General features: G+C 39.8%; 1 protein-coding gene across 5 annotated transcripts in view; it reads right to left on the reverse strand.

Annotated features, from left to right (window-relative positions):
- Nucleotides 1-776: 776 nt before the first annotated feature.
- Nucleotides 777-27,154, reverse strand: part of stat5a (signal transducer and activator of transcription 5a) — a 47,201-nt gene continuing 20,823 nt past the window's right edge. For 2 of the 5 annotated variants that reach the window (XM_027285714.1, XM_027285715.1), the window contains 19 exons: nucleotides 21,101-21,143; nucleotides 18,230-18,357; nucleotides 17,383-17,539; nucleotides 14,129-14,218; nucleotides 12,984-13,158; nucleotides 12,336-12,466; nucleotides 12,083-12,234; nucleotides 11,546-11,701; nucleotides 9,521-9,700; nucleotides 8,627-8,714; nucleotides 7,967-8,089; nucleotides 7,464-7,556; nucleotides 6,300-6,506; nucleotides 5,578-5,672; nucleotides 5,232-5,374; nucleotides 3,898-4,053; nucleotides 3,704-3,755; nucleotides 3,187-3,297; nucleotides 2,858-2,981 (listed from right to left, as the gene is read on the reverse strand). In XM_027285714.1, the coding sequence (XP_027141515.1) occupies nucleotides 2,858-2,981; nucleotides 3,187-3,297; nucleotides 3,704-3,755; nucleotides 3,898-4,053; nucleotides 5,232-5,374; nucleotides 5,578-5,672; nucleotides 6,300-6,506; nucleotides 7,464-7,556; nucleotides 7,967-8,089; nucleotides 8,627-8,714; nucleotides 9,521-9,700; nucleotides 11,546-11,701; nucleotides 12,083-12,234; nucleotides 12,336-12,466; nucleotides 12,984-13,158; nucleotides 14,129-14,218; nucleotides 17,383-17,539; nucleotides 18,230-18,357 (2,361 nt within the window). In that variant the 5' untranslated portion in view covers nucleotides 21,101-21,143. Of the gene's footprint in view, nucleotides 2,982-3,186; nucleotides 3,298-3,703; nucleotides 3,756-3,897; nucleotides 4,054-5,231; nucleotides 5,375-5,577; nucleotides 5,673-6,299; nucleotides 6,507-7,463; nucleotides 7,557-7,966; nucleotides 8,090-8,626; nucleotides 8,715-9,520; nucleotides 9,701-11,545; nucleotides 11,702-12,082; nucleotides 12,235-12,335; nucleotides 12,467-12,983; nucleotides 13,159-14,128; nucleotides 14,219-17,382; nucleotides 17,540-18,229; nucleotides 18,358-18,917; nucleotides 18,937-21,100; nucleotides 21,144-26,323; nucleotides 26,386-27,154 lie in introns of those variants that run through there. The other 3 variants (XM_019258683.2, XM_019258684.2, XM_027285713.1) reach the window with 3 other exon arrangements.

Raw genomic sequence — 27,154 nt, forward strand, 5'->3', positions numbered from 1 at the left:
ATGTATGCACACATACAAACTGTATTATTATTTTTCCAGCTGACTTGCCATACCCATAGCAGATGAACCCTGCCTTTAACTGTACCAAATTTACTGTGCTACTTCTGATTTTGTTTTTTTGCCTTTTTACATAATTATGCAATTATTTTTCATTTGATGCAGTATGAATCTACTTGAAATCTACCTCCATGTTTTAAAAGTTACATCAGCTTGTGTGATGCAGCTAGAAGCATGAAGCACTCGATAGCGTCACAGAGAGAAATGGTGCTGTTTAGAGAGAAAACAAACCTCCCTACTCAGCAGTGTGAGTGTGAAGTCTCAAGTTATATGCAATACTATGTTCACACACCACTGGAAACATCTCAAACATTAGCACATACACTGAGACATGTAGAGACTAACTTTTTAACAATTAACAATACGCTGAAATAATAAAGGAACTTAAGTAACACAACAAATGAATATAAGTTTGCATGATATTCCTTTTGAAATGATTTTCTACCCATTATAAACTATCTACAGTCTGCATGTTGATATTCATATTGTACAAACACATGACTGACAGCTGGAGTTATTGAGGATCAGTCAAACAACAGCATGCTTTAGAAAGTTGTCTGCTGTGAAAAGTTTTTCTGCAAAATAAGCTATTTTTTTCCTCTGAAAGATCTCCTTCCACCCCCAACGCTTGTTTTTTGTGTGTTAGTAGTTTGTGTTTGTATGTTGCAACTTCTGATTCTGCTCCTTGGGGATTAAATTGATTCTGTTGACTGCACACATTAAAAAAAAGCGCATTTATTTTGTAGTGACATTAAAATCTTCAGTACTTCTACAGGTTGAGTTAAAATTATTTATAAAACTTTATTTTCTTCTTTTTCAACTCAACAGCTGTTTCTCTTGGTAAACCTCCCAAGTGATAAACCCAAACCACAAACATGGTACATACATCGAACAGCACACAGCGCCATCTACATCATCATAAAATGCACAGTCTACAGTGGAACGAACCTTAAAAATGATGAGAATAATGGTAATGAAGGATAATATCACAAGACCGCCCATGTGGCTTGAGATTTCAAAAACGGGATAGAAAGCGAGATACAAAAAATGTTTGAATAAGAAATGAAGAGATAGCCGAGGGAATATGTTTAATACAGCAATGTCTGTCGGACAAAAACAAAAATACATCATAAATCTGATTTCCAGTTGCTCTGTGTGTCCTTTTTCCACCTGTGATCTCTGATGATACGAGACTTGAAACTTGAGACTGAGTAGGCATTTGTATGTAAATCCTCAACAGGGTCATGCAAAGGGGTTACATTCGATAGGGGAGTGCCAGAGAAACAATAATAAAATAGAATTATGATAGAGAAAATAAATTCATATATTCTGTATACACAGATCATTTTCAATTTGGCTTATACATCAGCTAAGCAAAGAAATTCATTCCTGAGGTGCAAGGCTTTTGTCGGCAAACACATTTACTATTCAGCGTTATGGGTGTGTGTAGAAGGAGTAGGGTAATAGGCTAATATATTTGTTATGTTTTATGGGATGCACAATGAAAACTTGACTGGGAACAAAAACCATCAAACATCCTTGAGTTTTATATACAGCTCAGTGGCTGGTGTCTCTGCAAGCATTTAATTCTACACCTTGCACCTTCAGCTGCTGGTGTGGTCATGTTGTCACATCCAGTTTTGCCAACATGTCATGACGCAGCTACAGCAACAAGAGGACGGATAGGCGGAAAAGTCAGAATGGAATATTCAGGCATACCTTGTAACCAGTGGGATTGATTAAATTAGGAATTTTCAGGAAAAGGTGTAGGTTCCGTTGGTTACATACTTCCTCTAGGCTTCATCAGGTGAGTGGTTTCAAGCATAAAACAGCCAACAGAGTTAGCCGCCGGGCAGCAAGGGATCTTCTTTGCACATATCAACACAACTTAGAAGAACAACACCCAATGAGCGTACCTACTGGTGTGAATGTGGTGCAGAAACAACAACAGAACCAATAACAACAAAGACTGTCAGTAGAATAATGCGAGGTAGCATTGATGAGGGGAACAGAGGGACCTGAGAGGACAAGCAGGCAGTGCTGGGTAAATGCTTAGACTTGCATTTCTGTGTACAAACAGAAGACAAATAGCCCTGTGGGAGGTGCATAAACTCTCCTCCTGGGTTTCAGCTGGTGAACAAATCAGAACAAGTACATTGTACACGCGCACATGTGTACCATGTGCTCATGTGTGTGCTGTCAGTTGCAGAGAGCAAAGAGAGTCACTCTGCCTTTAGGTTAGTGTATATCGAATCAAAAAACAGACCGTAACTCTGTAGAACAATGACTCAGATAATGTTGTCAAGAGCAAAAGCAAAACTCTTCATTAAAGTTTCTTTTTTTTTTTGTCAAAGTTCAATGTCACTATCAAAATAATGATAACCCATTTACAAAGAAGGAAATATGACAAAATAAAAACATTCAGCTGTTAAAATGACTTCATACAGTAGCATATTTTTGAAATCTGTTGAAAAATCAATACCAAATACATGCACAATGTGAATGAACATTACCTTCTTTTCTTTTTCACAATACTGTAACATTGTGGATTTTGCATTATACCTAGTCTGTTTTACAAACATTTATGGACACAAATAAAACTAAGAGAAGTCACTGACATGCATGCTCTCATGCTGAAAAGAAAAAAAAAAAATCACAACCATTATTAACATTTCACATTATAGCTATCTGAAAAAAAAAGAGAAATGAATGGAATTAAACCATGAAAAATGTCAATGCGAGTGGGGCTTGTAGGGAGGCAGGGTTTGTTTGGTGTTGTCACGGGTTAAAGGGTCAAGGGTCAGGACTGTTGGCCGCCCCACTGACTCTCTACAGGCCGCCGCAGAAGCTCCTCAACGTGCCTCGCCACATCCATGGTGTCGTCCAGGTCGAAGTCTCCCTCCGCGTCCAACATAGAATCACTCCTGCCACAGGACACAGAGTGGAGCCAAACCACACTCAGACAAGCCGGCAGCACATCACCAAAAAAAAAAACCAAACAAAAAAAAACAGGGACAACACGACTCTCTTTACTCACACAAAATGCACACATACACACACACACACACACACAGACACACACACACTCATACAGAGCAGCTTATATGTTCAAAGGACTTGTTGACTCACATAGGTGGGTATATGCCGTAGGGGTGAGGGTGATTGACAGGTGCTGGGGAGGCGCCGTGATCCATATATGTTGGGTTACCACTTGCTGGATCTGGATTGGCTGTAGCAAACCTGTGTACACACACACACACACACACACACGCAAGTTTGAGTGTATGAGTCTATGTTCAGCGGGTAGCTAAGCAACTACTCTCAGCGTGTTTTCCAGGCCTCGCTGCATCATTACGGCTATTCTCTGTACAGCGGGTGAACAGAGCCTGTTAACTAACAAGCCTAACTCTAATGATGAGCGGAAGACAAGCTCACTCAGGAACCTTGGCCATCCTTAATTGGCCTCCTCCAACTGTAACAGCTAACTAATAGCTGATCTGAATTCAGGGTCCAATATTTAGTGATTAACTCTAAATGTTGCCACAGAAGAAAAACTGGTGGGTGGACAGGCAGGGAGAAAAGAGATGAGAGACAGATCAGGAATGAAAGAGCGGGAGAAAACGAGACGAGGAAGCTTGACACTTACTCTGGCACCACTTGTTTGATCTGTGGTTTCACGTAGCCATCCACTGCTTTGGCTTTAAAACAAGCACAGGGAGAGAGGCGGTTCAGTGCGGTCATCATACAGCAATCAATTCATCTGTTCACCGCGAAGGCTTTGCAACAGTGATATCAACTTTTGAAACTAGCAGCAGCCTGTTCAAACAGAAAGTAGCTTACAGAGTGGGGGGGTGTAATATTTGGAGAAAACCTCGTCCTTGGGTCTGTCGGGGTAGAGGAACAGGAGGTGATTGAGATCGCTGATGCGGTCAGCCAGAGAGCGAATGGAGAAGTCTTTGGTTGTGTAGGGCATGAGGTTCCAAACCATTCTTTCACCTGGAGACAAAACACAGTAACCATTATAGTAATATAACTGATTTTCCTCCTGATAATTTTCAGTATTATTATAGTGTCGTTTTCACTTGAATAAACTAAAAATCACTCTGCTCTCCCAAAAGATACTGTCGTTACACACCGAGCTAGCATAGATGACAAATATCAGAAGTTGCAGTTACATTATGAGAGACAACACATGTTCAAACAGAGATTTCTCTCCCTGCTGTTGTCATTGAAACGTAATGTGAATACAGCATTGACATGTAATCACTTTTTTTTTTTTTTAGATTATTTTTTTGGGCTTTTTATGCCTTTAATGATAGGACAGCTGAAGATAGACAGGAAGCAGGGGGCAGAGAGAGGGGGAGTGACATGCAGTAAATGGCCTCCGATGCGGGATTCGAACCAGGGCCAGCTGCAGCGAGGACTGTAGCCTCCACACACGGGGCGGTCGGTAGCGTGGTGGGTTAAGCGGCTTTTTAAGTTGATAATGCAAACCTATTTACATATCCAGCAATAACTGCTGGAGCAACATTATCATGGAATTTTAGCTCTGTCTTTGGTATCTACCAACTCCTGCACATTGTCATTTGACAACACATTATTAATATTAAAATATCGATTATAGCTGCTTTTTCTTTGTTTATCCACATGGTTGAGTCTAACAGCTCTCAGTAAACCCCCACCCAATGCAAGCTGACTTAAGGATGTCATCAAATTATAGACAGGTGATTAAAAAAGCAAATGAGACAAATGTTTTTTATATATATATATATATATGCACACATAAACAGACCTCAACAGGGTTTAAGTTCAACAGTTGTTATAGTTATATTCATTAGGTGTAAGAAGGTTTAATAGGTCAAACATTTGCTGCTTGGAGGTTGCAGTTTGTCTTTCTGCCCCCTAGTGGTCAAAAATCACTTAATGCAGCTTTAACATTTACAGTAAATCTTTCTTAATCTGACCTCCCTGTTCTGATTCATGCTGAGTTCCGCAAGTCTTAAAATTTGGCAATCTCAGATTTGGAGTTCTAACTGTCACTGTCGCAGGTTGTCATTTTGATTAAGGAGTCGGCGAGAAAAGAGTAGAGATATGGAAGCATGAGAGTGGCGCACTGCAGGCGAATGCAAAGAGCAACTTTTCTTAGCCGCAGGTATTTACATGTCATACTATACCTGCTTTGTTTGGATTTTCTGCCACCCAGGCAATTGTGATTCCTCCGATCTCGGAGTCACTAAAGCGCAGAAGGAAAGTGCCGTTTGGTTTGGACATTAGCATGTCCTGAGCCTGCTGTTTGTTTACAAAGCCCAATATGGCTCTAGAAAAAGAGGGAGAGATAAGAAAGACGTCAAAATTGCTATTTGCCTTGTGTACTGACAAGACCTTGTCCAGGTCTCCTGGTTGCCATGGGGAAATCATGAAAATGCACCATTTCCTGAGTTCCCAAGAGCGACAGTATGAGGAAAACAGGACTTTTTTTTTAATGAAAAAGATTGAAACTAAAATGTGCTGTTTTCTTACCCATCATTCCAGTGTGGTTTGAGATGCTTTTTTGTGAGTTCCATCACACCATCAAACCACTGCCAAAATGTGAAGTTCCTCCCTGGCAAGCTTTCCTGCAAGCAAAAGAAAATGTTTTGATATTAATGAACATCCAGACATTTACATGTTGAAATCTTTAGAAAGGTTTGCAAATTTCCTAATGTCCATTCAGTCTATAAATACTGAGAACACCTTGTTCTCATGAAAGTTCTGTTTATGATCTAACCGAGTGTGCAGCTGTATGTGTACATGCTGTGTGTGAGAGAGAGAGTGTCAAAAGCAGAGACTGTGTTTATATGTGTAGCTTATATAAACTGGTCCGTGAAGTGGCTGAAACTTGATGTTCCTGTAATCTAATGAGACTGATGGTGTGTGGTGAATGTGAGTGCATTTTCAGCCATCACCAGCTGCTTTGGGCCAGAAAATGAGGCCTCCAGCCTTTCACTGTGTGGACAAACAGGCCCATTAGATGAAGACATGGCTACCAATGAGGCATTCTCGCTCAAGTCGACTACAGAATAGGGCTGTATAGACACTGCAAATGGAGCATGAAATTTTTCTATGTATGAATAACCAATGTTACATCACTTCATGGAGAACAAGCATGTGGCTGGAATGGCTTACTGAAATTAGCCTGTGGGCATTTTAACAGTGTGTTTATATCCACAAAAAAAGAATAGGGAGTAACACAAAGGGCTGACCCTGTTAAACTGTGACCAAGTCATGGTCATGTTACGGTAGTCATCAGGGTTGTTGCTGGAGCTGCTGAAAGCCTTTTGAGCCAGGAAGACCAGGTTCTCCTCAGACAGGCCTCGGTTACTCTGCACCTCAGCCTTGTACTTCATGTTGATGGCATCACATAGCTGAGGCCAAAGCACCTTATCTGGCACGAGGAAAGGCACCCGTCCCTGCAGACAGCAGAGGATTTACATGAGCTTTATGGAGCCGAGCAAGGCGGCAGCAGAATGTAAAAACATGAACATGGATAAAACGTGCAAACATGAAATCATAAACAAGTCCAAAGTAGTACAAACAGTCTTTTTATTTACTTTATTCTGCAAGAACAGCACATTGGAATGGAATTGATCCAGATGAAAACATAAATAGACCAAGTGGATAGATCACATACACACATACTGTACAATGTTCAGAAATGAATCTACTCAGTGTCTTTGACCTTGTATCTTGAATATAAAAAAAAACCTATTCACAGGCATTCATGCAGAAGGAAGAAACCATTAAATATTTTTGCCTAATCTATTCTAGTCTTATTTTATGGTTTTATGTTATTTAATGGTTTAGTTTATAAATGTAAGAAAACAAGAACAAATGCCCCTCAAAGGGTCTTTTTTTTTTTTTTGCTAAATTAATGTTAGGGCTTAGTCCAGAAGTGTCAGACATACCAATCTGGCCCACTGGATGACTCTGCAAAGTGTGAAAGAAAGATACTAAAATAATAATAATAATAATAATTTCCAAAATACATTGAGTAATAGATGCTTCTGTGAATATTAACCGTGAACCATTTTTAGAAAGTATTTGTACGCCTTTATACAAAATGAAAGGGAACCATCTGGTCCAGCCCACTTGAGATCAATGTGGCTGATGAACTAAAATGAGTTTCACACCCCTGGCATAGTCAGCTTTTAGAATTATGTATTATTTTGTGTAGATGAATTGACAGTCAAGTCAGGGCTCTGGCACATAAGTTGTGTTTTGGGCAACATGATGCATGAAAATGTGATGGACAATAGGTGAAACATAAAACTGCTAAATGTATATGATAGATAAAAACATTAGTTAAAACATAAATATAATGTAATATAATATAATATCATTTTCAACACAGGCACACATTTACTCACCGGCTCTGCAAAAGCATTGTCCCACAAAACGGTTGCTGTGGCATTATTGTCTTGGCTACCATGAACAATCACCACTACAGGAAGCGATAATGTCTGCTCAGAGAAAGGAGGGAGAACATCATTGCTGGACATACTACAGAACAACATAGTATTTCTATGGTTGTACTAATTGAAGAAGAGCTCTTTATACAACATGTTTTGTATGTATGAATTTATTTTACCATGCAACACATCCAACACATTACATCTACTTGTGAATAGTCAGAATGGCATATTTGTTGTTACAATGTAGCATGCATACATACAAACAACATCATAAAAACATTACTGGAATGAAAAGGACTGAGTGATGATGTGGTGCACTGTGCATCACGGTACGTGTAGGATGTAAGATGTTCAGTGTTTTGCGACTTAAGACACATTCTCTTCATTTTACAAATGGCTTGTATCCTTGTGTGTCAAGGTTAACATAGTTTAGTTAACATTTTCTTCCACTCTCTTACCTTCACTTGAAAGACAAGCTCATTGCCTCCAACACTGAACTGCGACTCAAACAGAATGGTGAATTTCTCTTCTGTGACAGATTCTGCTCCTCGCCTGTCCGATCGCTTGATCCTCTTCAGGGACTACACGGAGAGAGAAAAAAGACATGTATAGGCATAAGGAATATTAAATATGTGCATTTAGGCTGCAAACATGCATGTATAATTCACTTCATACATGAAGGTCTCTGGGGATTGTTGCTTACATGTGTGAGGTAAAATGGCTTTCCTGAAGCTGCACACTGACCGCCATGGATTTGTGCAGTACGTACTACACTTTAATACCCACAATCCACAGTCACTAGGACAGTCAGGCTAGATGCTGCTCATCATTACTGCTTCTAAATCCTACTAGATCCAAGTAGATCTTACTTAAATGTTAATTTCAGAAATCTGCAGCTACATTAGTAACACATAATTAATGGGAAGGAAACATATATTTACAGTTATTACAATAACTGTTTCAATATTACCAATGGACATGGTGATTGAACACATCTTGGCAATTGCTCCACTTAAAAACAAATTACTGTATGTCTTGCACGCGAGGGTGAAGCTGCTCTCTGATACAGATCAGATATTTAACTCACTGTTGTTAATTGACTTCACATAAGCACTCACCATGTTCCTGAAGTGGGCGCTGAGAGTGCCTGTAGTTTGATGGTACTCCATCACACAGTTATTGTTGAGAATTTCGCCACTGCTATCACTGAAGGAGACAGGCAATCAAGGAGTGAGTCAATTAGCAGTAATGTCTGCTGCGATGCACTCAAGTGCTGAGAATTATATTCTTCCCAGAACAAATTAAAACAAAATGATGGATGCTCATTTTAGATGTCAGAAGCTGCGTGGAAAAACGTGCAGGGTGTAGAAGCGATGTTCATACTCATTTTCTCTATAATTAACTAGCACCATCTCTATCTTTCTCTATGTGGATTGGACGTCATACCAAGTGGTTTAGATTAGAAGCAGCAGATGATGGCTGAGCTGTTGAATTGCTCATCCACCTAACCACTGGCTGCCTGGCTGACCTATAGTCTTGGAAGGTTTCTATTAGTCGGGAGGAATGTGGAATGAGGCCGTGGAACAGGCTAAATGCGGATTCTGCATCCACACCATAGATTCCTCTGAGGCATTGTTCAAGTTCCAGCCATGTCTCTGTGGTGAGGTCTGGAAACACGCTAAACCAGCATTCATCCTGGGATTCTGTAATCCCTGTAGTAAACTAGGACTCCTTATCTTAATGGTGCCATTGGAGCTCATCGTAGTGGAGGTAGGATACTAAAAATGTGTATCCAAAGAAGAATAAAGAGCAGGATGGTGTGTTGTTGCTTGTGCTACAACATCAGATTAAAAAATGATTTTCACGTATGGGTTCAAAATAATCTGTGTTGCTAATGTCACCAAATAGATGAAGTCTGACCCTCCAGAAAAATCTTTGTCTTTTTTGTAATTTTTTCTTGTTGTTTTCTCGGTTTAAATCTGCAGTAACATGGAAGAGGAAACTGGACTTACTTCCTGGTGTTCTCATTCTTCAGCAGGGCCTTGGCTTGCTGTTCACTAATGATGGTGGCTTTGACTTGTGGAGGGTTCATGTGGACATTCAATTTCCCACCGACTAGAAGGCGCACAGTAGCAGCAAACTTGGTTTGGGTTTTTAGCACCTGTGGAGGCTGTTTTTCAATGATGAAGGTGCTGTGGAGACAAAAAAATGTGTTGATTAGGTGGCTCAGTTAGTTCAAAATACATAATGTAGCTGCAAAATGTAGCCCAAAATGTCTCTGTTGAAGTTGTGTTTTTATGTATTTTACCAGCATTACCACGAACATGCAATAGTTTATTTAGATACATTTCTACAGTTTACTGTAGGTAGTTACAATGTAGCAAACATTTCGCAAGAATACCGTGTCTCAATTACAGCTTACTCTTGAGTAAGACTGCAGAAGGCTAGAACTGAATGTAATCAATGCATGTTAAAAACAGACTGCAAAAATGTTTTGAGAGAGTTACATGCTTTCAACATGTTTTATTAATTAGACACAGACATGCAAGAAGTAAATAGACACCTTTAATTTGAATTTGAATGAAGGTGTCCATTTACTTCTTGCATGTCTGTGTACAAGGTGGTTTGGCGTGAAATGTTGAATGTAACAGTTTGTTTACAGAGACTCTGTGGAGAGTTCCTTTCTACTCTACTGACCTACAAATGTGAGAATATTATCCTGTGAAAACGGCCTTAATCATGACCCTGCTCACTAACGGAAGGGCCTGAAAAAGAAATCGTTGTGACAGAAACATGGCTTCTCAGTGTGATATGGGTCCCTGCAAGGACAATCTTTTAGGGAAGCAGGAGAGGATGCTGTCATACTTCCAATTCCGAGATGCTAAAGGGCTAAAATACTCTGACAGATTTGCCTTTGGGCTAAAATAATGTATTAAAACACTGTGCATGTGTCCCTGCTTTTCTCTTGTAGACTGCACCCTCTTTGTCTATGTAGATTTCTTAAGCTGTATTCATCTTCCAACCATCTTCCACTTCTCCGCTCCTGAGAACACAGTTTTCTGTCTCATTCTGTACCGATGCAGTGTTTAAACAGTGTTAAATGTGATCTGTAATTGACCTGTACCACCAGGAGGACTTCTGCTTTTGCTCAGACTTCAACACATGCAGACAGTACACACAATCAAACGTTAGATTTGTTATTTGAATACATTCATTTTGTAACCATTGTCCCTTCAGGGAGTCACAGAAAACATTAAATTCAAGTAACTGACAATAGTTTTAACTTGTTAAAAACAACCTCACTGTTACAGTCCCCACTAATGCTGCTGCAGTAGGTTGAATTATAAACATCACAGGGTGTAATGAAACAAGAAGCCGCAGTCACTGAATTATATGAAGATGTGCAGGCAGCAGGAGGGACATCTTGAAGACCTCCTTCTGTGAAAAAACTATCTGTGGATTAAATTTTCTGTTTGACTACACTGTAAACGGTAACCACAGGTGTCCTCAAATAAAATAATTACTTTAGCAGATTATTGTTTATTGTTCATACAGTAAGTAATCAAACAAGAGAATACAAACAAAAATTTGTATGTAGGGTTAATTTTAGCAATAGATGATATCTTTCATTTAAATTAGGTAATTAGGACTTGACTACTGTACATCAAACAACACCAAGTACAGGAATGGGTGATGCCTCAGTGTATAAACCACATCCATGCACTTGTACACATGCTAGAACTGATATACTTTTTATTGATGCTGCAGGAAACCCTTTAAAGATCATGTGTATATAATTTAATGAATTCAAAATGTGAGTGTAGGGAGGTGGAGAGAGAGTACAAAAGCAAAAAGAATAAATACACTGAGTGTGAACCACAAAGTGAGAACCGAAACCAATGGAAATGATGATGATTCTGGTCGAATGGTTTTTAAATACTATATTCAGTTAGTTGCAATCTGCAACTTGAAACTTTAAATCAGATTTGTAAGTCAAACATTTAGAGATATTTATTTGCATTTAAAGACACACACACCTGGTGACCAATGCTGAGATGATATCGGTGATGGTGCTGTTGAGTTCATTGAGGAGCTCTTCAATGGGTCCGGGGATAGGCAGCTGTTGTCTGAGATGCTCTGCTCTTCGAATCTGTTGCCTGTTTTGCCAAATAGTTTCCGCAAGCTTCTCACACCTGACACACACAGAGTAAGTAAGAATAAGCCCTATGCAAAGACATGGTCAGGAGTCATTATGTTTCTAAGCATCTGTGTTGCTTATACAGTAGAAATATGCACTGCTGAAGATTTATACAATATAAATTAAAACAAAATAGTTCAAAACAACCATAACCTGGCCTAATAAGTGCCCTTTTCTCCAAAAATGCAAAGACATCACAGCCAGATTGAAAATCAGGAAGTAAAAGCCTAAATGTGAGACAGGTCAGACTGGTCTGCCAATAACCTTTGGAAATAAACCCAGCAGTAGTCAATTGAAAGCTTGTAATCTAGTGACCCTTTGTTTTGTGAGGGAGTCTAGTGGCTGTGATCTTGGTGGGAGGTGGAAGAGAACTCACCAGGACTGCAGGATGTCCAGGCCTCCCTCTGGTGGGCCCCCGTTGCCTGCCAGCTGTTGCCGTCTCTTCCACTGGATCAGCTCATCATCAAGAATGATGGTCTGCTGCTTCCTCAACAGCTGCAGTGTTTTCTGGTGCTTCTCCGCCAGATCCTGCAAAAGAGTGGAGGTCGACTTGTAATCGCACATACATTACTGTTGTGTGTGATTGTGATTGTGTGTGTTGCTTGTAAGTGTGTATGTTCATGCCATACCAATCTGTATTTCTGTAGTGTGTTGGCCTCTCTGGTCAGCCATGACTCCACAGTGGCTCTCTTGCTGAGAAGGGCTGGCTCCCGTAGCTGTCTGTCAGCAGGGGGAAGCGTGGCCAGGCTGGTCAGCTGAGCTGAGGACGAGTGGTGTTGTTGCCATCCAAATGGGGGAGGAGTGGATTAGTAATAGAAAAAAAAAGGGAGACCAAGAGAGATGAAGTAAAAATCTTTAACCTGTGCACATATAGTGTGCTTTAAAATGATTTACTCAGGAGCGCTTGCTCTAACATAGCACAGGCGTCCTAAGAGCTAGGTGTTGTTTTCTAAATGATGCAACATAGATGTAAAGGTTGCTGGGTTACGGAAGCTGCTGGTGGTTTTCCACTGGTGATGATAAACCACTGAGGGCTTCAATGATTTTGTCATTTGTCCATACATTTCCTGATTTTTTAGTTAATCAATTAATCACTGAATTAACAAAATGTCAGAAAATTTGTGAAAATATTGAAGCCAAATCCAAAAACAAATTTTGTCGCATTTAAAAAGCTTCAACCAGCTACTGCTGTATGTATGATAAAATACTTTGTCAACAGTTCATCATCAGTTACTTGACAGTCAGGCAAAAAGAAGATGCAAGTCCTCTGGTCTCACCCTGGATGCGGAGGCTCTCCTGGTACTGGATGATGAAGTACTCCTGGTTGTGCTGGAGCTTGCGTAGATCATTCTCTGTGTCCTGGGTCAGCAGACGAAGCTCCTCAAAAGCTTGGTTGATCTGTTGGTATTTCTGAGACATGCTGTCCATCATCCCACCGACCGGAGAGCTCGACTGTCAATTACAAAGTACAGTTGACAGAGGAAGAGAGGAAATGGCAGGTTTGGGAACAGTAATTGGTATGGTTGGTTTTCCATTGGATGGTGCGCAGCCTTTTCTGTCACTGGATTGTTTATGACAGTTGTTAAGGGAAACGGCTAGCCACTGGTGAGTTGAGAGCTGAGCTACCAGGGATATCTGTGGGAGCTGGAGCAGAGATTTAAACTCACGCTGGACTTGATGCATTGACCCATGTGTGGCAGTTGGGCTTTTTTATTTGACAAGCCTGACGGGAACATTGCAAATAGACAAGAAGGAAATGCATTCGCTTATCATACTCAGACAGACTGCGTGCTCACTTAAATGAGAACACTATGGTGCCTAAAGGTTCAGACTAAATAGGGCGAAATTCAATCAGTCCAAATATGCATTCAACTAATAGAAAAGGCACGTTGTGACTGGAAATCAATTCACCACAGGAGTTACTGAGAGTCACATGTTTTACGCACTGGCAGCTTCATGGTTTTTATAACTCAATGCTTGAATTATTGAAAAAAAAAAAAGAAATATTTCACTTCCATTTTTCACTTCCTTCCTTATTGCGGCATTGCAATGGAGGAAAACAAAATGTTTACTTTTGTGAGACCATTTTACAGCATGACTGAGTAGATATCAATGGCTGCAGGTATCGCATTTATAATAATCTGTAGACCTTGGAGAATAAATGAATGATTCAGCGCAGTGTGTAGTTAGTACCCAATTACCCAATCTAAGAATCAGTCACCATTATGTAATCAAGCTTCTGTTTGTGCTTGGAGGCTTTTTACCGGCCATCAAATGAATAATGCATGGGAAATCCACAGGTGTTTTTCCATGTGCGTTCATAATTCAGAGGGGATTTCTTTGTGTAGAAAATGATCATAAGTGTGCATGCAGGTGTCAGCTTGCATATGTAATTTACAGTGCACTCATGGCTCCTACTTACATTGGTGGCCTCTCTGACGAGCCTCTGCTCTGTGTAGAGGATGTGTTTGATGCATCGGACCAACTCCAGAGGACAGCGGTCATACGTGCTCTGTAAGACAAGGAGCACATGTGCTCGGTTAAGGCTTGTTAGCCCCTGACGAGCAGAACAGCCGCTGCACACAGGACTCACCAATTTAGTCGCATCAAGGAAGCTCGCTAAGTTCTGGAGCCAACGCCGCAGACACACTAAAGCCCATTAGATGGACCTAATGAGACTCATCTCTAAAGCACTGCATACTTCATATAGAGACTTGACTTATTAGCATACACGCAAATCGTCATGTACAAAGCATGGTGGTGTGTGTTTACTGTCTTTATGTGTGACTAATATTCTACTGATGAGTAATGTAACAAATTGGTGTTTCACTTTCTGTTTAAAAAATACTGTTGTGACACAGTTGATGACGTTCTTGTTTCATGCTTAAAAGCAACATTACATAACTATTTTACCTTAAAATTACAGCTTCAAATCATTTTGATGCTGCACTGACTTATACACCTGTTCTTGCTCTGTATAACGACTTGTCTTAACTCCTCTTTTTTTTGTTGGTTTTTCCATTATAGACGGTCCAGGTTTCAAGTGAGCTGAGCTAATACTAAGAGGTGACGTGAAAACACAGTCACATCCTGCACAAACCCTGCATTTTTAAATAGCTAGCCACTATAGCGACCACATTTTTTATGACAAAGTGTAGGCTTGTTAAGAATAACATCCCGTCATATCCTCATTTGGTAACATTTGGTTTATAATGAGTACACACTATTAAGCATTAGTTAAGCATGAATATATACTGAATTCATCATTTATAACGCATGAATACTCATGTGTATGTAGTTTAGACTTCGTTTACTTGCTCATATTTGGTCATTTTCTTGGTTTATATGCTTCTGCATATGAGAATATGCTTCTACGTGTGTAAATATGCTATGTAGTTTCTCTTTTGTCTGTTTTTACGACCAGAAGTTTGTGCAGGTTATTTTTTTTTTATAAATTGACGCGGGCTGTTTTCTGCGTCCACCAAAAATAGAACAGCTGTGTATTTCATGCATTTTTTTTCAAACAAAGATTGTATTTGTTGTACTTAAACTTTTGTGATCCACTGTTGGTGTTGGCAAGTTTTTATTCAGCTTTGTTTACCCTTGTTCGTCTTTTTACATCAGCAGAACAGTTGCACTCTACAATATGTTGGGAAGGTGCAATAAATATCAATGCAATATGTTCCATATCCCTTTGTGTTGTGTCTCTCCTTGGTCTGTTAAGATAACTGAAACTTTTGTGAGTCTTGTGGCACTGCCAGCTTTTAAATCTCATTCGTAAATGCTTTATAGGCAGAGATAGTGCCCACTTTAGATGATTTAAATAGCTAGCCACTATAGCGACCACATTTTTTTATGACAAAGTGTAGGCTTGTTAAGAATAACATCCCGTCATATCCTCATTTGGTAACATTTGGTTTATAATGAGTACACACTATTAAGCATTAGTTAAGCATGAATATATACTGAATTCATCATTTATAACGCATGAATACTCATTAGTATGTAGTTTAGACTTCGTTTACTTGCTCATATTTGGTCATTTTCTTGGTTTATGTGCTTCTACGTGTGTAAATATGTGCCCACTTTAGATGAGCTTACACAAAATACTAAATGAACAAGTAGTAAGTGCTATGGAACTGTCTGAATTCATGAATTCCTGCATTAATAACTGTTCATAGGTCATCCATTGGAAATTTGTGAGTTTTTATAAAACATCTACTAACACACTCACTAACCATTAGTACAGAAGAGTAACACATTTACAACTGTGATTATAAACCATATACTATATATTTACATCAGAAACATTATTCATAAATGATTAAGTCAGTATTTATTAATCCATAACTACTGTGCTTATCAATGATGAGTAAAACATTTGTAACTGTGTTTATAAACAACATACTAATGCGTATTCATGTGTTATAAATGATGAATACAGTATATATTCATGCTTAACTAATGCTAAATAGTGTGTACTCATAACGTGTTACCCCTCATTTTTTTATGTGCATACTGTGTGTGGATGAGCAAAATAAGTAGTGAACGTACAAAGGAGGTTACAGTGAATAAAGGCTGCCTGCAGTTTCTCAAGACCAAAGTAAAGATCTTGTTGTTTCCTGCTTTTTTCTCTCAGTTGACGCCTATGCTGGGGATACTAACCAATACTAACTACAGTGAAAAATTAAGTAGCAGTACTGAGTCGAACCAAGCTTTACTAGGTAGCGGCAATGTAGCATAAGTCCCAACACCAATTATGTCACTGATTTTGGTGGAACTGGATCAATTTTCATGGAGAATGTATGTTTTCTAATTTTCCCTTTAATGTCCTGCACTTCAACTCTTTTGAGTTTACTCATGGAGCTCATCAGATGATTGGGGGAGTGTTGGTGACAGATAGTGCTGACAGATAGTGGCGCCAATATGGGCATGAGAACGAGAGTCAAGCAAGCGGGACACACAGTCAAGCTATGCGACCTCTACAGAAATCATGGCAGAGGCAAAGAGACTGAAGAGGAACAGAGAGGGAGTGGACGAGCACAAGGCCACGGACAAGAGTGAATCTTGAAGTGACCATGACTGACTGAATGACACTTTGAATCTGGGGACCCCAAATTGCAACAGTTTATGAGGACATGCGCCATGATGAGAAAAGGTGCGCAGGGCTCACCTCTGTTATTCTGACTTTTGTAAGTAAAAGAATCTCTGGTGTAATAGAAAAGTATTATAAGATATCCAGGCCACATTTCATATATCAGCTTCAACTACATCAATGTCAGGTTCAACTACATCAGAGTGGTAGGCATTCAGAATTGCAGTTTGATTTCGCACAGCCAGCCCAGTTCTCATTGTTTTTCTGCCTGGTTTCAGGGAGTGGAGAAGACAAACAGAAGAGCAGATCTGTGAACAGAGCTCGATCATAAATAGCAGCGCTGGCTGGATACCAAGGCCCTCACTTGGGCTGTCCTCTTGTTTTCCTCATAGTGGATACAACCTGTTCCTAAAACATTTAGGGCACCGTGTTCTGATATACTGTGCACCAAAACCAAAAAGTCTCCCAATTAGGAAGGTTGTATGAACAGAAAAAGTTGGACATTTACAAGTATGAAGTATATTCAGAGGTATGCAGTGCTGTTCTCTTGATTGGTATAGGTATATTTCCAAAAGACTTACCTTGAGTTGGCTGGCGTAGTGTCCCAGTTTGATTTTGAGTAAGAAGCCATCCTCTCCGACCTGGTGCTCAGCCTTGTTCTGAAGCTCCTGGATCAGACTGTCCAGCAGGCGTTTGGCCTTGAACTCCTCCTGTGGGTTTTCCAGGTCTATGGCATCCCTAATGTATGCATGCAAGACACATACGAAAAACACATGCTTCAATAAATACACAGTTAATAAATGAACTAAACAAAAAATGGACAAGAAAAATGGACAGGCAAACATATGATGATTTGTGCAAGCATACATGTAACCATATAGAGCACCGGTGAAAAGTTTCAATGTTTTTCTATATGTTTATTATGTTCTGCATTGCAGATTAACACTGAAGACATCAAAACTGTGAACAGATATGAAGTTATGTGGTATTCTTCAAAGTAGACACATCTGATGGCAGCTTTTCACTCTAGGCACTCTCTCAATCAGCTTCATGAGGTAGTCACCTGAAATGTTTTTCCAGAAGTGTTGAAAGAGTTCCCATATTATGTTAAGCATGTGTTGGCTGCTTTTCCCTCACTCTTCGATCCAGCTCATATCAAAACATCTTAAATACTTTCAAGATGAAGAAACTCTAGTTTTGCCAAGACACACATGATAATTGAAAGTCATTCCAGGTGGCTACCTCATGACGCTGACCATAAATAACCTGTTCCTGTCTGAAAAACAGGAAGGTGTGTTTAAATTTTTTTTTTACTGGTACTGTATATCACACACACACACACGCACACACACACACACACACACACACACACACACACACACACACACACACACACACGTATTCAGTTAGTGCTGCAGAACAACTCACCAGAGCTGGCCCTCTATCCACTGGGACAGATAATGTCGCACTTCAATGGGGAAGTGTTGACCGTACAGAGACTGCATCTGGTGCAGAGCATCTCCCTGGAGCTGCTGGGCCTGGATCCACACTGCCATCTTCAATGAAGTTAAAAAAAAAAGGAGGAGGTTTGTTATCACTTAGAGAGTGAGGAACCCAGCTTCAAGAGTATGACGATGACAGAAAGAGATCATTTAAGGTCACATAACCGAGTGAAGATATGATGAAACTTTCACTTTCAGTTGACCGTTTGTTCACTAATCTCTCTGCCCTGAACAACAAGAACAACAACAACAAAAATGTCAACAGCTCTGCCCAGATCTTAATTAGATTAGGGGTTAACTTTGAACTCCAGCAAACCCACTCAACGTTATACACAGTTAGCAGCTCTGTGTGAAACCAAGGACCCATTATATATATAAAAAAAAAGAAAAACATTTCAAGTAGTGGTTTCAGCCATTATTACTGTGAACTGCATGTGTACGCTTGACAGCAGAGCTGTGGTTAGCAAACTGCTAACCCAGTCATCAAAATCACTTTCATTTGAAAGGAAATTCACATTGTGAGTTGACAAAATCCACGATGAGCTGAACCTGACTCCACATGACATGATACTACCGGCTCACAGAACGCATTTGGTGATTTGGTAAAACGAAACCTGCAGTTGTTTCTGGTTTCTCCTCCACGACTGCAGCTCCGATTCCTGGCTGTTTAGCAGGTTGTGTGTCTGTGTGTGTTAGAGGACTTTGTGTTAGGTCATTGCTACTTGTTTCCAGTCAACACACCCACTCACCCTTCTCAAAAGTGGCACAGTCACTGTCAGTAAAAGACCGAGCGATATGAGTACGCGGGAAGTTTGTGGTAGGTGTGTGTGTGTATCTACGTGCTTGTGTGTGTGTTGATAGCGGTTTCTGGTGTCCGTGTGTGCATCCTTTGTCTATTAATGCATTTATAATTGACACAAACAGACCTAGACATAGCATCTAAAAATACATGTAGCAAAAAGGAAGAAAAGGAAATTCAGCTGCTGTATTGCTCTGTCTTCCACCTCGCTTTCACTTTATCTCTCCTTGATTATACCTCTAGTTTACAACGTCCACAATAACCACAGAGCATTTCCATGCTGCTGCTGCTGCCGCTTCTAACTTTGGAGAGATAGCCTAACGTTTTCCTCTTTAAGAACAGAAGCTAGTCAAATTGAAGTTTACACTGATTTGGGACTGTGCACTTTCTTATGACTATTGCATAACAAACAGGAAGCCATTTCCCTGCACACACACACGCACGCAGACACACGCACACACACACACACACACACACACACACAAAACGCTTCAAATTTAAGAGGATCCCATGATTTGATCCCAAATGACTGTCAGTCATCCGTCTAATGATGCCATAAGCAAGCTGGATAATAAAACAATTTCATTAAAAACCTCATCGCAAACATCTCCTCTGATCTGATCACCAGGCAAATCGTGTGTTTGTCCTGGCACAAATCACCCACAGCTGTGTTCATGTTCAACTACTATACAGTGTGTGTCTGTGTGTGTGTGTCTAGGTAAAAATTAGCTCAGAAAGATAATTTCACTGCTTATGTTATTCGGGGCTGTAGACACTAATCCTGTCAGCCGATGCTAATACTCCTGCATGCATATTGCTTTGAATGTGCCCTGAACTTCCAACTTTTGATCTTCTTAAGCAGTGCAGATTTCAGAAATCACTCACATTCATGCAGCTACAGTACGACATTGGCAATATGAGCGGCTCACCTCCCCACAGAGCAAAAGCTTGGATCCATAAATCCTGACAAATTGCATAAGTGTGCTGAAATCACTCCTTGGCAGATGATTTTAAGGGACTTGGAATTGTCCCAGTTAAAGAAAGTTGGCATGCATCGCTCAAATAAAAAGCACAAAGAACAAAATCTTGATTTATGCACAACAACCTTAGGACTTTCTAGCGTTAAAGCTCAAACTTGTGATGGTTTTATTCCAATAATACTGTATATGGTTATTATATTCATCTGTATAGATAAACAGTGACATATTCCCTGCTACTACGAAATGGTAGTCAGGTGTGTCTTACCTCTCTAGATGTGTGTCAATTCATGACATCAGTTAATATTTTACCTAGCTGCCTGATGACAGTTTTGCTACCTGATGGAGGTGGAAATTCACAAACACAACACTACTAAGGATACTCTGTCATCCTTGCCGCAGTTGTGAACATTTCACTTTGGTTTTCTGATTGTGTGTATGACGGCAAACTGAAGGCATAAAAAGTCCTTTGCAGCACTTTTTCAAAAGACAGGCGCTTTTCAAATAAGTAACGTGCACAGGTTTTATCTGTGAGGGCATCAGCAGCGAACATCAACACTTATACTATCAGCTGTCTGGAGGAGGAACTGAACAGGAAGAACACGAAACCTTTTCTATCACCTCTTTCTGTGACACCCATTGTGGGTGTAGGACTGTCTTTCTGTACAATCCTGTATCACACAAACAAATAGGCATACAGAGCATGCTGGAATGTAATGCTTTAATCAATGTTTGTTGTGTTGCCAAAAGATAGTGGGGCAACTGAAAGATAACTGCCGTTTACTGGTCTGTCTTTTCAACAGCCCTTTAAAGGTGGAGACTTCAGGTGCTGACTGCCCACTGTTAACAGAAGAATGAGATGCTTCCCAGCAGCTGTTTGACTAACAACAACATAACATCCAAATGCCCTGGCAGCAGAGACAAAGCTGTGAAAAGTCCCTTTCTTTGTCACCTTTCCCTCTTTACAAGACACTTAACTTAACTGCATATTGAAAAAAAGAAAAAAGAAAATCCACCTTACCTCTTGATTTCAGCTCTGTGTTACCATGTACCAGCAGGAAACTCTAAAGACAGAGAGAGAGAGAGAGAGAGAGAGAGAGAGAGAGAGACAGACAAACAGAGAGACAGAGAGAGAGAGCGAGAGAGCAAAAGGAGGAAGTGAGTCAACCTTGGGTGCTTCTGAGGAAGCTATCTTTTTTCACAAGGACCAGAGCATTAACAAAAACCATGAGCGCTTGATAGGGAAAGTCCACTGTATATATTTTGCTCATTCCAGTTGTCTTGGACAAGCCAATATAATAAGGTAATGTAATAATACCTCCTGTTGCTGAAAAGTAAACAAACAAACAAACAACAGCACAAAGAAAGCTCTTAGAGATGTGTAATTACACAGAACCGACCTTCTTCAGTAAAAATGAATGAAAATATTGTTTATCTCAACTCGCTTCATTTTTTATTATAGCGTATTAAAATAGGTCATAGTGTATGTGACAACAAACACAAGCATTCAAATGATAAATGATGGGACAGGTTGACTATCACAGAGCCAACAGTATGATCTGAGTAGCTTCTGCTTTATTTGGAGGTTAAACCGAAAGTGTAAATAATAATTCCTCATTGCACCATGAGCGTGCACAACGTGACCAGGTACAGTTCAGGGTTCAGCCACATTACACTGAACCATGTCAGTTCTCACTAATCTGGTGTTTTTCTCATCCGAAAAAACAGACCTTGGCTCTGTGTTTTAGTGTGCACAACAGATAATGGATGGATACAATATTGTATCTGCAGTGTTGTCACTTACAAGAGGACCAATAGCCTGATCTAAAAAGTCTTGTCTGCTGAAGACAATGCCTTGTTTTTGTTCCTGTCTCAAAATTCATCTGGAGTGAAAACAGAGATCTGTATGTTAGTATACAGACAAACTTTTTGACCAAGAACAAGTATTTTTGTCTTGTTCTGCATCCATAAGTCATTGGAGCTGCATTAAATTTTGAACTATAGAATGATAGAAAGCCATGAGTGTCTGCCATTAAGTCGGTCTTATCGTGATTGGGACAGCTCTCATTCCTGGTTGGATGTTGAAGTGGCCGAGCAGCCGACACCCATATGCTGGTAAAAGTCTCCAGACAAATGTCAGTTTCTTTATTTTACTATCTGTGGCTATCATCCTAGACCTGGTCCTTCCTTTTTGTTAAATTTAACTCTGTCATCACCAAGAAATTCCCTTTAAGACTGATGTAATTTCTTTTAAAAGATATTTCTTGAATGTGTCCTGTTACTGAACCTCTTTAGCCGGTCTGTGCAGTGAAACACACATAAACTGATGTCTCGTGACTCATGACTCTTCGATGGAAAACCCATTATTGAAGAATAAGTCTAAAGTGGTTCCTAGGGTTTAGATGTCCTTCCTTTATCAGTGCTTGATACAGTAAGTCATGTGTGCTGATACCAGTGGTGATAACAATAATTATCACAGATATTTATTATCGTTCAATACAACTCACTAATGTGTCTCTCTTCCGTTATAAAAGCAGATAAAGCAGAGATGACTCAATTTTCTGTAAACAGAGTGGTGTGTCTTCACTCGAGTAGAGGTTATTATCTCAGCTGGACAAATTATACAGTTTCACATTGTCTCAGAAGACAATAATGGCCAAGTTAACAGTGCAAAAAAATAAGTCTGTGAAAGTTTCCTGAGCTGCTAATTAAACCCTGTAGTCATTTTTCAGACAGTAGTTTTTGGTCTTATATTTGGGACTGCAACACATTGTATGCCATTGCTTGTATTTTGTCCACTCTCTTTATTTATGAGCATATGGACACAGGCACATGCTCACATAACACTTGACTTTTACCTTGGCTTACCCTTCAAAGATCATCAGTTGTCGTTCTTTTATCTTTATTGCCATTCTCTTCCAACAGAGGGAGAAAGACCTTGGCTCTATCTCCAAAGCCAAACTCACACATACTTTTTTTTCGACAGCTTTTTCCTGTTTCTGTCTCTGTCTCCCTTTCTCTGACACCGAAATCTGCAGCTAAGCCCATTCAACACCATAGTAACAACAAAAAAACTAATTTCACTGAATGAATGATGAATTGCCAGTTAAGTGAATAAATCCACGTCAGCGTTTGACACAGTTTGACTAGAGTTAAAGTAAGGTTTCATTTCCCTTGGTCTCTTCGCACAACACTGGCAAGGACGCAAAGAACAACTATTCTGGTTTTCTTTTTCACCCGCTGTGCAGAGTTGAGGCATATTTATGAGTTCAGAATGGCTGGATGAGAAATCAAGAGAATGTCTTCCAGCAAGCATTACGCAAAAGAGAAAAACAAACAAATCAAAACTCTGTCCGACGCAGCTGTAAAGGTTTGTCCATACCAGTCCTGACAGGGTCAACTTAACTCTCTCTCTCATTATCTATCTGTTCTGAAGTGCACAGGTACAAAAACTTAAAAATACTTAACAGTTGAAGCGAGGAGGAGTTCAAATGAAAGTGTTTGCTATTTCATTCCACTCTTACAATCTGCCAAAGTTCAGGCCAATCTGCTTTTAACTTAATACCCACACTTGCTCTCTCTGTCTCTCTCTCATAGGACGTGGACCCAAAATAAGCTGCTCCACTTCCATCTTGAGTGGTTAACTTGCTCTTGTTGTTCTTGAGAACCTCAAAAATCCATATTTTATAATAGCTGAACTAACGGGGGAGCATTCAGCACTTGTTGCCTCACAGGGGAGTCATTCTGCAGCATGTGATTCTGACCTGCACATGGTTTATAGACTGAGACAGATTTACGGTATCTGTCAAAACAGTAGGACGTATACTGTGTACTGATCTCAGCATCTGTTACGGAAAATAATAAAGTAATGGAATACAAAACCTTTGTATGAGTCAACCAACTCTCAATGGAAAAGAAAGAGAAATCCCTTACACTAAATTGGAAAAAAATCAACAAAAAGAAAATGCATTTTTTTAGCCAAGCCCTCACTGCTTTGTTCTGCCAAACACACAGAGTATTCAGAATACTGAGCTTCTAAACAGGGAGAGGTTTTGGTTAAATGTGCTTGTGTGAGGAGAGACCAAACAATCTAAGTAGCAGACATCCTCCTCTGCTGACTGATACGTTCCGATGATCTTCACTTAGGATTCAGCGTGTATTATATTACAAATATAGCCACACAGGCAACAGGAACAACACTACAATCCCTCTTATATTGCCCCTGAATCATCAATGTCTTTGTTGTCCTCAATTACCGCACGGCATTCACAACTCAGTATTATCAGTGAGTGGTGAGTGCGTTTTAAAACCCAGGTAAGAGGTGTTTGTTAATTTCTCCAGGGTGTCAGAATATGCCAACGTGTTCATTTAGCCGGCTCCAGCTTGAACAAAGTGAAATTAAACAGGAACTCGTGTCACCCACTCTTTCCTCTGAGGAAAAACTGCCATTCATCAACGTAAGCGCTTCCTGTTAGGAAACAGAAGAGCCACCCACCATTCAAAGCTGCCTTACTGCTCTCCTTTACACCATGAACGCCACAATTGAAAGGGCGCACACTGACAAGATGCCTACGATGCTGCAGCTCATTTATTAAAAAATCATGCATGCGATAGAATAGAGCACATCGTGGCTTTTTGGATTGATGGATGCACTTTGTCCTGAATCTCTAAGTAGTTTCAGTTCATGTCAGTACAGGACATTATTATATTCTATCAAAATGCCTCTAAACAATCTGATTTGGCTGTAATGGCAGTGTTTTAGGTTCTACTAGCAGCGGGATCCATTTGTCCATTTTAAATTTACTTGAAATAGACAATCCATCACCATATTTATTCCTCTGTCAGTAACATGGTGTATAAATGTCCTCTGAATAATCTGGATAGATGTAATCAAACTGACAAATTCACATTATTCTTTCTTTTTTTGTGTGTCCATGTTTACTTTACTTTAGTTAATTTATTTTCTGCTGGAACTCGTGGGTGAACCATCTGGAACAGTATGTGCTTTCAACTTCATTTCGTACAAATACTGTATGGACCTCAAGTCTGTGTAGGTCAATTATCATACTGCACTGACTGAAAATCCAATGCTTTGAAGACACAATATTAAGACATCCACACTGGCACACTGTGAGTGTTTGGCTATTTATATTATTTATCAATGATTTAGTGGTTCATCAGTTATCATTAGTTTTTATTGACACACTATGCCTGATTGAAGCTAGTTGAGGGAGTCTATTCTAGTCTGAGCCAGTTGCTGTTGACAGTCAAGAGATAAAATTATACAGTGTGCGGTGTTTCACAATTTATCTTCTATTTCAGTCACCTTCTGCCGCTATCACATAAGATTGTATGACTGGAAATGGCATGGCATGATCAACTTCAGCCATAAGAGGCCCTGTCCAAAAACAGTCCAGTGCGGTGTGATTTAAATTATTTCATAATCCAGTTCACCAAGGTTTCAACAGAAAAGGTTCACTCACCTACAGCTCTCTGACTCTGATTTATTTGCCCTTCCCATGAAATGCATGATAATGAAGAAGACAAACTGTTTTTTGATGGATGACTATTTCTGTTCTGGTCCAGTCACAGTCCACCACAGTCTGGCTAGCAACATGATCCTAGTCATAGTCTACTGTACATTGCATTCAGTTCACTCATTCAGTATGTGCAATATGGGCAAATTTGTGAAAACACAATCAAAGATTTTAGCTGATTTAACTTTGTTCTTTCCGTGAATTTTACTCCACTTAATATGAATGAAAATAACATAGTTGACATATTCAGGATCAGTCACAGCTGCATTATCGGTTGTTAAAAGAAATCAATATAAATCAATATAATAATAATCAATATAAAGATAAATTCTGTAAACTTAAACCAAATAAACTTGGTGTCTGAAACAGGAAATCATTCTTTGGTCCACAATGTTCATGATTAAGGTTAGTAAATTTCTTGCCTGAATAATTTATTTTTAAAGCAGAAAAAGCCTGAGGAGAGCAACACAGCAGCGCTTTTGTTAATTATCATAAAGCATTTATAAAATATACAACTAGCTCCACTGTTTGCTCTCTCCTCTGCTTCCCTGCTATACTTACACCTCCTTTATTCTCCTCCCTCCATCTCTCCCAGTCCAGCTGCTCCATGACAGAGGCTATGCATTATCACGCCCACCCTGAGCCAGCATTTATAAATAACATCTCAGTGTAAAACTGCCGAGCATAAAATTAAGCCCATAACTTACATCCGATGTTATGTCCAGTGCACGAGGTTGCATCTGTTTCCACAGCAACTGCGACTCATTCAGGGACACTTTTAAAAATATAATATACGCTTATTTTAAAGGCTGCTTAAACATGTCATCTGCAGGTACAAAACACACTACGTGCGGACGGATGGTGTGCGCGTGAATAGTCTAAACAGAGAGACTGTTTATGAATATATAGAAGTGTGTGGTGGGGCCAAGGGGAGGTATAAACATGGGTTTTGGAAACAACCAATCCTTGAAACGCAGGCGTGCAGAACAGCAGTCTGGACGCAACACGTTATCCCATCCAGGCCAAACATCTTCATTACATCACCAGCACAGATCTGTCTGATTTCTCCCCTGCATGCAAACACCACAGGCTGGCCAAAGTACATTTTGTCAGCTCATCGGAGTAGGGATGCACCGATCCGATATTGGTATCGGTCCCGAGAGAGTAAAAGGATCGGCTATCTGGAACTTTTTCACACTATCTCAGCCAACAAACTCGACGGCTACTTGCAATACCTGCGCAGTAAATGTTTCGAGGGGCGGTGGTAAAACTTCAAGTTATAACACAACCAACTTAATCAAGCACCTACAGAAATTTCACACCAGAGACCATGCGGAGTTCATTGAACTGAGTAAACAAATTGGAGGTGGTATGAAGCAGCTAACATTGAAGGAAAGAGTCGAAAAATGTAGTTTTGTGTAAATGTTAAAATCATTTTTGCACCAAACTAAACCATTGTCTATCAAGCTTGTGTAGCTATTGTTGTTTTTTTAAAGATTGTTCTACTGGTGCCCAGTTATTAAATAAATAAGCAATTC

Source organism: Larimichthys crocea, chromosome XII (genome assembly GCF_000972845.2).
Source record: "Larimichthys crocea isolate SSNF chromosome XII, L_crocea_2.0, whole genome shotgun sequence".
Classification (NCBI taxonomy): Eukaryota; Metazoa; Chordata; class Actinopteri; family Sciaenidae; genus Larimichthys; species Larimichthys crocea.